The sequence below is a fragment of the Lepidochelys kempii genome, chromosome 1, assembly GCF_965140285.1.
Source record: "Lepidochelys kempii isolate rLepKem1 chromosome 1, rLepKem1.hap1, whole genome shotgun sequence".
NCBI lineage: Eukaryota > Metazoa > Chordata > Testudines > Cheloniidae > Lepidochelys > Lepidochelys kempii.
In genome coordinates, this window is record NC_136380.1 from 69,724,820 (window position 1) to 69,738,209 (window position 13,390).

Below are 13,390 nucleotides of genomic sequence, written 5' to 3' on the forward strand. Positions count from 1 at the left end.
TTTATATGTATCTGGGGCAGGAATTAGTGAAGCATAATTCAAATACACGCATATGAAAATTAAAAATAAAGCTCTAGTACTGACAAGTAATTCCCTGACTTTATTGTTCCTGTAAACAAGCATATCTAAAGTTAGGGTAAGCAACAGAGCCAGAGGCTGGCACAGTGCTAACATTACTCTTTGAATTGGAAATTACCTATTACCATCAGCCTCAATTGAGACTAGAAGCAGAACAATTCCAAGCCTGTTTGTTTTCAAGAAATGTGAAGGGTTTGTAATTCTTCTCTTACCCTTAGTGACCTTATCGTGCTTTGGTAACCGGCGAGACACATTAGTTACAGGTGGCAGAAGAATTGGATGTTGAAGGGTTAATGTCTAGCTATTCCACCTGGAAGCAGGCGGGGCACACCCTGACTGTTTCCTAGGAGCAATGCACACATTGCTCTATTCCAAGGACAAGGGCTAGATATGAACCCTGAGAACTTGATTGTTTGGACAGCAACTGTGGGAGGTTTCTTTAGCCTGGGCTCAAGGCCTGAGAACCAGGATTGTAGTAGATAGAGGATGGTAACTAAGCATATGAATCAACGTCATACATTCCTTTGTGTAGCAGTGTGTAATGCTTAGGGGGAGAAATATAATAAAAGGAGAAGGTGGAAGGCAGGGGGGGCAGAACAGCCCATCTCTGCTGACCAGCCTGTTTGCTTGCATAAAGCTGTGTTCTGTCTCATCACTGAACCGCAACAGGATGTGGTAGTCACTTTTGGGTTAGTGGTAGGCCACAAAATATCCATTGACCAGAACTTTACAGTTCAAGATCCATTATAAGATTGTTGATCATGATCACTTAGCTGTAGTACCTGAGGTAGTGAAAGATTCATCCAGATTTCTGCATAAATCTAGGAAAAATATGTTGTAGGGGGAGCTTACAGCTTTGTCTGTAGGAGATCGAAAATTTTCATGAAGCCTGCTTCCGGTTCTGAGGCATCAACGAAGAATGTTTGTTTTATTTACCTGTCAGTGAGGCTTCAGCAATGGAAATTCCTCCATTTTTCTCCTGCTTTATCCCTTTCACTCAAGATCCTGTGTTGGAGCATCCATTCTTTTTTTCAATTGGGAAGCTGGTGCAGGCTGTATAACTTTCAAAACAATTGCTATTGTGCATGGTAGAATAAGTTTTTCTGCTACAGTATTCACCTTTGCTCTGTTGTGTGATTTATAGATACACCAAATCAGATGCCTAAAAGACATTGGTGTTGATATTGCCCACTTGAGTAATTGAACCTAGTTTTTTTTTTCTTCCCACAGCTACAAGTTTCATCTGAAAAAAATCCTCACGTTTATCTTTCAGTGATGGATGTTTGGTTTCTAAATGTTGCAACAACAACAAAGGTGCCGCACTCTGAGCAGCCTGCACTTGAGAACAAACTACATACTTTCATTTTGAATCAATGGTTGTAAAATCTTACATTTTATCTATGTTATTGTATTTCTTCACTTTTTTCTTTGTTTCTGAGCCACCATTGGAACAATTTGCTACTGTCCTTATTCTGGAATAATCAATCTTTCTGAATCACCCCTTGGCCAGAACTGAGCTCCAAAGTGCAAACAGCATGTGCAGAGTGGTCTGGGTGAGGCTCAGCAGTGAGCTGTGTACATATCATAGAACCATAGAATATCAGGGTTGGAAGGGACCTCAGGAGGTCACCTAGTCCAACCCCCTGCTCAAAGCAGGACCAATCCCCACATATCCAGTGGTCCAGTTCAGTAACACATTATGTCACGGTTTGTATGCATGCATGCTTGTAATTCATGTTAAACATAGTAAATAAGGTAAATGGAGCATGTATTGTTTTGTATAAGGTAAATCCAGGCACATACAGAGGTACAGCCAGTGGTGAGCTGGAGCTGGTTCATGCAAACTGGTTGTTAAATTTTGAAGCCGGTCCAGAACTGGTTGTTAAAGGGGTGGGCAAACTCTGGCCCGGGGGCCACATTTGGCTCACGGGACTGTCCTGTCCGGCCTGCCTGAGCTCCCAGCTGGGGAGGCTCCCCTGGCTGAGAATCGCTCCCCTGGCTGAGAATCACTCACCTGGCGGCGCTTCGGGTCTTCGGCGGCACTTTGGCGGCCGGTGTTTCAGTGCTGCTGAAGACCCAGAGCGAGTTAAGGAACCGGTTCTTCAGATTTTGGCAGCTCATCACTGGATATAGCCTTAATGCAGTTTTATTAGCCCAGCAGAGACACTCTAGCAGCCTGATGCCTGAATTAATCTACAGTGATCCAGAGGTAGTGTCAGTTTACAACATTATTGTGGTCTTGAAGAGACACTGCATTACGGGGCTTGTGTTGTATATCTGATATTTATTTTGTTTTAATTTATAATTTTGCAGAATTATCATTTTTTTTTGCATGACTACCTATATATGCATGCAGAAGTTTCAATCCACAGTTTGGAAAACCCTATTACAGATGATTAAAGTAGCTTTGATTTGCTTCAGTGGTAGCTATGACTAATCTTCTTCAGCTGGAAGAAGACCTTTGTCAAATCTAACAATGCTTTGTGGTGAAGGATGTCTGAGAGTAGCTGTTTCAAGACAGGAAAAGTGACTGCTCACTGGAGTAATTCAGTTTGATGAGTCAGCAGATGTCACTGGAGCTGTGCCGCTTCCAGTGTTTGGGATACGAGTTTAAAATAGGATGGATCTAGACTGTTCTCAGTGGTAGCAGATGACAGAACAAGAAGTAATGGTCTCCAGTTGCAGTGGGGGAGGTTTAGGTTGGATATTAGGAAAAACTTTTTCACTAGGAGGGTGGTGAAGCACTGGAATGTGTTACCTAGGGAGGTGGTGGAATCTCCTTTCTTGGAGATTTTCAAGGTCAGGCTTGACAGAGCCCTGGTTGGGATGATTTAGTTGGGGATTGGTCCTGCTTTGAGCAGGGGGTTGGACTAGATGACCTCCTGAGATTCCTTCCAACCCTGATATTCTATGATTCTATGATTTAATGGTTCTGTTGAAGATTTGCTCTTTTGTAAAGATGGGTGAGGATGCACAACAGGAAAATGCTTATTCAAAACTTTTTGAGAAGCAATCAACCATTTCCACATTTAGTGGGCGTAGGATGATGCAGGCTGGATTGATAGTGCCAAGGTCAAATAAGGTTACCATCCTGGTCACTGAGATCAGGAAAGCCGCACCTAATGACTTGGCTTCACATTCTCATGCAGTTCACCAGATATCTGCTACTGAGATAATAACTGAAAACCTGCATCCAGAAACTGCTAATGCTGTGAACTTCATTGAAGGTTGCCCAATGAGTTCATGACTTTTTACATTGCTTGTGATTATGCTATGGGTTCCTTTCACCAGTAACTTATCTTTCACAATGAGGTGAGGTGTCTGTCATCAAGTAAAGTGTTAACTTGACTCTCTGAGACAGGAGGAGTGTATGTTTTCCTGAATGATCAGCAATCGCCCCTTGCTGATGATGGCTTCAGTACTTCATTTTGTGTGGTGTGCCTAGTCTATCTTTCTGACATCTCAATGAGCTGAGCTTTTCTCTCCAGAGGCAAAATATGAATGTTCTGGCCACACATGACTGGGTAGAAACGTTAATCAGAAAACTGTGAAATTGATCTTTCTCAGGCACAAAGAGGAATTTCCTCCTCTTTAAGATTTTGAGGGAAACTGAGGAGTTGGTTGGGAACCACCACAAACTCATAAGTCAGCAACTGATGCACCTTCAGACTCGGTTGCAGGACAATTTTTCTGACAACCCACAGAGAGAAAATAGATGAATCGCACATCCATTCATCCAAGCTGCAGTTGACTCTGCAGCACTGTAGCCAGACAGCCAGCCCCCCCTCTCAGACCAGCATTGCTGGGAACACAAGGGAGCCAAAACAACAGGGCACTTAACATCAATTCCAGCACAGCCTTTGAAGCTGTGAGAAGCCCAGGTGTGCTGCTCCAATGTGCCTCTGGGAACATATACAACAATTAGGCTCCCAGCAGACAGAGAAGCTGTGACAGACATGGCTCTTAGCCCCTACTAAATAGCGTGATGCACACACCCCAACATCCTAGGTGGGAAAATATTTACCCTGATAAAAGGAATGTCCAGTAGTCGACACTTATTGTTTCTCTCCCTTGCAAGTGTAAACTACTCTTGCGAGAGCTGGCGTCACCCAGACAGACCAGCCCCAATTTGGCATAAGAAAGGAGAAAGAGAATAAAGGAGTACAGAGGTATAAGTATGGGATCTACAGCACCATGATTTTTGAGTGCTTTTCACTATCTATCTGCTGGTCAGATAAGTGACAGCCTCCCAAGGCTTCTGCAGCTAAGAGGGTCCCTAAGCCTTGTCCCTTATTCGTCTTTCCGCGGAATTGAGTGACCGATCCTGGCTTGGCACCTCTGGAATCGAGAGATGCAAGGAGGGTAAGAAGCACCCACACCTGATCTCCTATCTTTAGTGTACACATATTTTGAAATAGAGCTCTATACTTTGTTTTCTTTCTTTGGGATTGTGGCTTCAGTTTTGTAACTTGTTTGTGTGTGTAACATCTCTACATTTAAATAAGTAGGCACTAGCAATTTTGTAACCACATGATTAGAATCTAGCTTAATAAATTTTGGTAACCATTTGTGCATAAGCCTGACTTGTTTCTCTGGTTTACTGTAAAGCAGCCAACACAATTAAAGAACCTCAGCCGTTTTGGCTCTAAAGCCTGGCCATTAGGTGAGAGTACTAAGAGCCTAGCGTTGAGTTGTGCTGCCTCCATGGGGCAAACTCTTGGGGCGCCTGTCAGTCAATCCTGACTGCCCACTGCGAAGGAGCTCTGAGCTCTAGCAGTTAAAGTCACGGGTGTGGAGAGGCTCTTAGTGCTGCCATTGGGGCACCTGTCAGTCAGTGCTGACTGCCCACTGTGAAGGAGCTCTGAGCTCTAGCAGTTAAAGTCACGGGTGTTTAGGACCTTGGGGCATCCGTCAGCCTAGCCCGGGCTGCCCGCCGCGAAGGGACAGTGTGTCCTAGCGGTTAAAGTCACGGATGGTATAAAACGGGCATAGCTGGCACCTCACCAAACATCCTTGGACATCGGAGGTAGGCGGTATTCATCAGGCATTCCTACTTTCCATAGGGATTCCTGAATCATAGTGGGGTTCTGTGCAGCGTCTGCACTACCTACCCTGTGGTGTATGTAAAGTGCCCATCTTTGGATAGTCAATTTTTGTGCTACAACAGGTGGTAACTCTTTCCCTGCCAATATAGGTTTAACGATTGGAAGAGGAGTGTGAATTGTGATGTCTTATCCTGAGTTTCTCTCAAGGCTGTGTAAGCTGCCAAAAGCAGGAGTTGGTTGGGAACCATCACAAACTCATAAGTCAGCAACTGATGCACCTTCAGACTCGGTTGCAGGACAATTTTTCTGACAACCCACAGAGAGAAAATAGATGAATTGCACATCCATTCATCCAAGCTGCAGTTGACTCTGCAGCACTGAATGAGTGATTATAAGACAAATTAATAGACCTTTCCTGTGTCAATATCCAGTGGCTGACTTTCTCTTAGACAGGAGCTCAGCAGATTTTGACTGTCTCTGAAGGAGTTCCCAAGAAGTTCTCATCGTATTTTCATCTTTGTATTTCTGTGAGCCTCTCTTTTATCCCAGTGGCGATACAACTAAAACATTTCCATCATCTCTTGATTGAAAATGACATAAGATTACTGTGTATTTCCCTAAATTCACCATTATGTGGAATATCTCTTAGCAGTAGGATAGACTCATTCATTACATTGAATTGTTAGTACATGCTAAAGTGTTGTCCTTCTGAGATGCTATATAAAAAAGAAGAGAACTAGTTAAACTAATACAATCATCACTGTTACAAAATTACAATAAACCTTGTTTAAAGTATTTTATGTTGTTGCCCTGGATTTTTGAAGCGTGTATCCCAGTATGTGATCAAGCTAATTGCAACCCTATTATGTGCATTCGGCCACCCTGAAGTAATGAAATAGAATATCACATAGTTAAGCGTTAATTTGGAGACAGGCTTTCAGAAGCAAGGTCAAATCTAGCTGGCAGTTTCTGCTAATCAGAATGGGAGGAGGGGATAAACATGTAAACATCTGAGTCTGAAAACCTTGGTGGTTGAGAAACCTTGAGTCTAGAGGCCTCTGATATTCAAAGTTTATTGAAAGTTAGAAAAGTGATGACATAGTAGGAGTCATTATGACCTATATCTTTTGTAGAAGTTAGTTATAAAAGGTTAGCTAATAGCGTGTACTTTGGAGCAGTCCTCTGAAGCCATCTTGAAAGACGTTTTTCCTGACATCCTTTTTCCACGGTGGGTGAGCAACTGGCCGCTGAAAACCTGCTGTTAATTACTTAGTACCATTCCAGATGTTAGGTAAATATCTGGGAGTTCTAATTCTATTGCTTATGTTTGTGTGTGCTTAAATCTAATAAACTTAAATCTACTAAACAAGAGCATGCTTACTTGCATGAATCTTATCAGATGGAAGTGCTGTGTTCCTGTTGATTTATTCCTTACACTGCCTGGAGTGAAATAGTTAAGTTGCCCCTGTTGGGGGTTCTAAAACCCCCTGGTAACAATGTAAGGTATCAATGGAAAAGTTACAAACTGCTAAGTATTATCCTGTTTAAATCCATGTATCATCTTTGTATATGAAGTTATGAATGTTGGCTATGATTTTGTATCTCAAACATATTGTTTTCTTGGGTGACACCCCAAGTCAGATTTGCATCAAGGCTAGCAAGCCAGTTGATGGTCCATTAAGGACAATTGGCTTGCCCAATGAGCCCCTCCTGGAGACATTTCAGAGAGCACTGATTCAGCAAGGCATGTAAGGACATGTGATAAGAACATGTGATCTATCTTTCCATGCACTTGGGCTGAAAGTATAAAAGGAAACTGTGACATCACCTCTTTGTCTTCATTCCAGCTCCAGATTTCTGGACATGATTTTTTAACAAAGAAGAGCTTTGAACAATGAAGTGATGACCCCCAATGTAATTTTTGAACCGTAGACACTTATTACAAAATAGCCGATTTAACATCACTGCTATTTTCCTGACCTGCAAATTCTGAAATCAGTTGTAATGTATGAGTCCTTTAACCAATTAATAATGCTTTTATTTTCTTTTTATATAAATAAAACCTTTAGTTTTTAGCTACTAAAAGATTGGCTACAAGCAGGATTGTTGGGTAAGATCTGAACTATATATTGACCTGGGGAAGTGACTGATACTTTGGGAATAGAAGAACTCTATATGACAGTGTTTCCCAAACTTGGGATGCCGCTTGTTCAGGGAAAGACCCTGGCCGATTTATTTACCCACTGCATCTGCAGGTTCGGCCAATCACGGCTCCCACTGGCTGCGGTTCTCTGTGCCTGGCTGTGGGCCAATGGGGACTGTATTTTGTCTTTCTGATAACCAGTAAGTTGATACAGGAGCTCACTTTTGCTACTGATTTGGTGAACTCTAATGTTAGAAACACTACTAGTTTGGGGGGTAACTACTCTGTTTTTTATTAGTCTGTCCTGAATTTGGCATTCTCAGCTGTGACCCACACCAGGCATGGTCACACCCTCTATAAAATTTGTTTTTCAAAACTTCACTATTTGCTGTTATTCCTGGTATGGTTATAGCCATAATGACTTGAGGCTAGGATTAAATGTTTATAGATTCATGGCCAGAAGGGACCATTCAGATCTAGTCTGACACTTCCTGCATAACACAGGCCACAGGACTTCCCTAAATTAATGTCCGTTTGACCTAAGGCATATATTTTAGAAAAAAATTCGATCTTAATTTTAAAAATAAATACATTTTAAAACGTGTAGGGAGAGGGTATAATGAAACATTTCTTAGTTGGGTGCAGTGGGTGGGGGGACACCAGTTCCTAAAGTTTGGGATGTGTTGTTCTGCAGTGGTCACTGTCAACTTCCTCTTCCCCAGGACCTAACTATGCCTTAACAATGCAGTCTGTGACAGTCTAGAGAGTAAGAATCTGGGACAAAGAATTAAACTCTAGCTTCCTGCATGGCCATGTGCAACACAGCTACTGGTTTGCCAGGTTAGTTCAACAGTCTCAACTGATCACATGCATTTGCCAGGTAGCTTACATGTGATCAAGTATGGAAAGATTATGAGTTGTAAAATTCATATAGGCAAGGATAAATTAGTGTTGGAAAGCTTAATAAGTACTTTTGAGTGTGTTTCATATCAGCAAATAAACCAAAAATTCTGTTTTGGATGACAGTTTTGAGCCAGCCAAGACCGTTTTTTCTCATTCATCTTGATTTTCAAAAGCAAAGACACCAAGGACTCTTGGGGTACCACAAAAGGCTTAATAATCTTTAACAAATGTGATCAAAAATAGCTCTTCTAACTTCCCATTTTCTTGTCCTTACAATAGATCTAATATTCTCCCAGAAGACAAATATCCTTGTTAAGACCTTTCTTGCTCAACTAAGTTTTGCTTTATTTTTCTTGAAGTGCCACCTTGCCTCTTAAATCTAGTTTCGGCCGAATATTTTGAATATTCATACATCGTATACATAACCCTCTGAAGGGCCATTTCTGTATCTCACGATTCCTACTGAGCACGGAAGGAGTTTAGAAAGGGCTTGAATTGCCCTTCACATCATTGTAGTGTCATGTTGAAAGGCTACTTAATATGTAAACACAATCGGTAGTAGTCTGAACACACTCTGCAGCATTATTTTTCCAGATTACACGTGTAGGTGTTCAATGCATTTCATCTTCTCGTTTTAAAGAGACTGTAATTCCAGATTTGCTTACTGTGGCCTCATCCCTGACTCAAAGCATATCAAAATGCAAATAAGCACACAAGTCTTGAGCAGAAGTAAATGCAACAGAAACTCATCTGCAAGTTACCAACATTTCAAAATCAGTCAGATATACAATATGCTTCAATGTGTTTACATCACAGCAAGTTCTAGTCTCTCAGACCTCTGCAGGTGCTGTGGTCTCCAGAGTTGTTACACAGCCACATTCATGGCTATAGTCTCATCTTGATACATGGGAAGTTATCAAGCATGCATGAAGCCCTGGTGGGCATGCTAAGAGTGTTGTGGTACATCAGACTTTTGATCCTTGGTTCCTTATGGCACCACAAACTCAGAAACAAGTGCTGTCGAATTGGCAAATTCCATGCCCTAAGGTCTAGCCCATGATGACTTCCCAATAAGCTCTCACCTGCATGTTTAATAGGAAATGGTACTTTCCTCAGGCTGACAAAAAGGAAAGTGTGAAAACACTGTGCAGAATCTTAGTTTAGCTGTCGTTGTGGGTGCTCAGGACCCTTGAATATGTTTCAAGTTGGGCACCCAGAATTTGAGGCACCAATACTAGAGGCTTCTTTAAAACCATTTATCCCTGGGAGTTTTTTTCAAGGACTTCAACAGGAGCAAGGCTGGGCACCAAATGCTATTGAAATGGAGGAATGACTACTAAAATGGAAAAAGACGCTCATCATCCTTTATATGAATTTCTCACATTCATACAGAAACATATTTAACTTTGTCTGTCCTCTGAAAGAGACAAGTCATGTTTTAGTATGAGTCTGTGCTGGGCTTCATAGACATCATCTAGAAAATGAGAAGGAGAGCCTTCACTCTCTTCATATGATTAGGAGAAAGAGTGCAGCTACCTGCGGTGAGTGTGGTGATGAAATAATAACAGGACCGACCAGGTGGAGGCAATTAATGAGTCACCCTAGAAAAGAGTGTTTCTGTGAGGAGCAAGGAGCCTGCCATCATGGGCCACAGGAGTATAGGAGAAGAGTGGAGCTGAGGAAATACTGGTGAGCTGAGTGACAGTGTGGACTTACTTTTGGGATTTGGATTAAGAAAAACACCCCTTTGGACTTTGCTTAAGGAAAGCTAGTTTCCTGATCCTTTAAGAGCAGAATATGAATGGAGATCCTCTTGTTCTTGAGATGTTCTGCAATAAGTCATACCACATTAGTATCTAAGCCATACATTAGTATATATTTTAATTTTGGTTCACACTGGCATGCCACACAGTCTTATAACCTCTCATCAAAAACAAGATGAGTCATCCATGGTTTCAAAGGGGGCATATTGACTCCCATTTCAGCAGAGCTGAACAGAGATTTACCTTGGCTGTAGTCTGTAGCTAGACCTTGTATATGAAAAAATTAATTTAAAACATTAGTGTATGTTCATCTTGAGCACCACCATTAGTAAGACTTGCTATGGGGGAGGCTTTGAGGGGCTAGATCACATGCATGACAAATGATTGCAAGGTGGAATTTTTAAAACATGCCCTCAATTTTTAGAATGATGCATCCAGAATATTAAATAAACTGCTGTGGTTCTCCTGGTGCTGTGGCCCAGGACCAGCTCTCTCTGTACATGCAGTGACTCCTGAATTTTGCAAGGACACTAGTATCTACATGAAGTCATAGAGGAAAAGGAAAAATGGAAAGAATTCAATTGCTCAGCCTGAGCAGTACCTGGTTTATAAGATACATGATAATCTACCTATTAGAGAACAGAAATTCGTCCTCAGACAGCTAATTTAATATTTCTTTTTAATCTCAAGCATTTCTGGTAAAATTCTTGTGATGGTTAAAGTGCACACACAGATACATTTTACAAGTGTGGATTGACTTGTACATACAAGTCCTATAATGTCATAGGAATATCACAACCAGACTCATGACCAGGACTTTGAGGTAATCATAGAAAAGACAGCTCCCAGAGACTCCTTCTCAAATTTTATGCGGAGCCCAGTCCTTGGTGTGACAGGGCTTTAGGAATGCTGTGTGGATGCCATTGCAGTGCAAATGTAATTGCAGTGCGAATGCAAAACACATAGTGACATATTTTTCTTTGGAGTATTGAAATATCCTAAGTGTTAGTGGATTGTGAGAGAATGTGGACTCTTTTTTTTTTTTTTTTTACAAACAATGGTCCAGATTCTTCTATCTTATATCCATCTAGCCCTGTTGACCTCATTGGTCATGGGTGCATCTAAGAACAGAATTTTGCCTGGCAAGTTTAGTTCATGTGACTTAGCGCTACTGTGTAGCATATTTAAGAATGACTAAAATATTCCCCCAGTGTTTGATTTTCAGTAGATGTGGAGGTGGACACTTGAACCATATTGTGCCTCTGTGTTCCTTATTTGCAGGTGCGTGTCATAGAGCAGCCCTCTCTTCCCCCGGAGTGTTCAGCTGCCTCATGATAGACATGACATGTCCCTTGCCCTCTTTCAGAGTCACAGAGATAGTCCAAGTATAAACATAGTTCTTGTGGGATTTATTTATTACAAGGGAAAACCCCAGGCACATTACAAGTCCAAACACCGTAATCCAAGCCATATATCAAATAGAGCTCTAGCTTCACTCACCACACTCTGGCTCTCCAGCCCTGCCCCGGCATCCCTCCTCACACTCTGGCTGGCCCATTGGCTTCAGCTGTCCAGGGTCAAGAGTCATCAGGCATCTTCCTCTGCTTCTCCCAGTCCTCAGCCCCTTTCAGCCTCCCAGCACTGTCTCTGGCTCCTGAAAGTAAACAGGCTAGACCACTGCTGGCTTCCTGATAATTCCATCCTTTTTCCCAGGGAAGGCCTGCAGAGAGATTTCTTCTCTCCATTTTTTCTTGGAGACTTACTCCAGTCTCCTGACTCTGGCTCCTTAACTCACCAGGTCTCTCTTTCCTGGTCTTTTATAGCCCCCCAGGTGCTGCCCCTGCCTTGTTAATTGGCTGAAGCAAGAGCATATATTCTGGCACAAGGGAGCTGGAACTGCTTCTTTTATAGGGGCCAGCCACCCTGTGACAGTGCACCACTGGATAAACAGGCCAAAAGCCCAGTGTTCTATGCACATAGAGCAAGACAAGACACCTCTCATATAGACACATATCTTGAAGTGCATTTACAGGTATACCTGTGTGTAGGTGTATACTTACTGACTGAAAGTCAGGCTCTATGCCTTTGGCAGTACTTGACTGTGAGCGCATCAATCCATATCACAGCGACATATAAAAATAATGAATGAAACCACATAGTTTATAAGAGTAAACGTGGCAAAACCCCCTGATCATGAGGAAAGAAAGCACTAAGTAGAGCCAACTTTACTCTGACAAGTAACAAAATAATTACACTAATGGTACTCTTCACAGTGATATTTCATATGGCACTTGGAAGTCCCAGATGGCTTTTCTTGTTTGTTCATTCATTAAATAGAAAATGCTACAGGTTTGTTTAGCATTATTTTGAACATCACACCGAAGTCATAAGAAAGTCTCTTAACTCCTTACCTCAGGCACCCATTGCTTGTCATATCATAAGTAACTTAGATGAAATGAAACATATTCATTATTAATACTTTACAATGTTAGGATCAGTTCCTCCGGTCCCCACTCTGCAAGGCTTTTAGTGGGACCCATTAAATCTGATAGCTGTAATGGGCTACTCTGCATATGCACTCTCTCACGTTTTAATGATGAACTTATGGGAAGTAAGGTGTCTTGGACACATTATGCATCTAAAGGGCCTGGATCAGTGACAGTGGTAACTTTCTATTGTGATGTCATACCATTATGGCACTAGCATCACAATATCATGTTGTTTATATTATAATGTGATGATTAGAGCTGGTTGGGAATTTTCCATCTGAAAGATTTTTTTTTGGCAGAAAAGCAGTTTTTGAAAAATCAAAATTTTAAGTAGGAACTTTTAATTTTGCTAAACTTTTTCAATTCTCCATGAGGAAAATCTAACTGAATTGGATTGATTGGACCCAAAAATGGAATATTTTATTTTGTGAATGGCCTCACAACATTTAGTCTTGAATCAGTTCAACAAAACATTAAACTGCATTTCCCTAACAGTGCATTGCCTCACAGGAGTTGTAGGTCTGGTACCAATTCTCTCCTGCAGTAGGCTTCCAGGATGACTACATCTCCCATAATGCAACATAGACACCAGCCTGAGATGCTGCATGGTGCTCATGGGAGCCACATGACCTTGGGTGCATTATAGGTGAAGTAGTCTGGCCAGGGAGCTTGGACCATAGGGTAGAATGGGGTGGGTTGGGTTGGGTTAGGGTCTAGGTGATTCCCTATAAAGAGTATTAGGAAGCTGCAGGGAGGGCAGCAGCTGCTGCCCAGGAGGCTGCAGAGAGACTGCAGAGAGTGTGAAAAGCTTCTGCAGGGAAGATCCTGAGACTGGGGTAGTTTCCCCAGCTGAGAAGAGCTGAGAGTAGATTGCTAAAGCAGGAAAGCCCTGAGACACCAGGGGAGTTTAGGGCTATGCCCAGTGTAAATCTAGAAGGAAGATTTTTTTGTGTTTAATTTTGGACTTTA

At 41.9% G+C, this 13,390-nt stretch overlaps 1 protein-coding gene across 2 annotated transcripts in view; it reads left to right on the top strand.

The window, feature by feature from the left end:
* TDRD3 (tudor domain containing 3) overlaps positions 1-1,476 on the top strand; it is a 443,000-nt gene extending 441,524 nt beyond the window's left edge. For both annotated transcript variants that reach the window (XM_073346158.2, XM_073346202.2), the window contains one exon: positions 1,309-1,476. In XM_073346158.2, the coding sequence (XP_073202259.1) occupies positions 1,309-1,461 (153 nt within the window). In that variant the 3' untranslated portion in view covers positions 1,462-1,476. The remainder of the gene's footprint in view (positions 1-1,308) is intronic.
* The last annotated feature ends 11,914 nt before the right edge of the window (positions 1,477-13,390 follow it).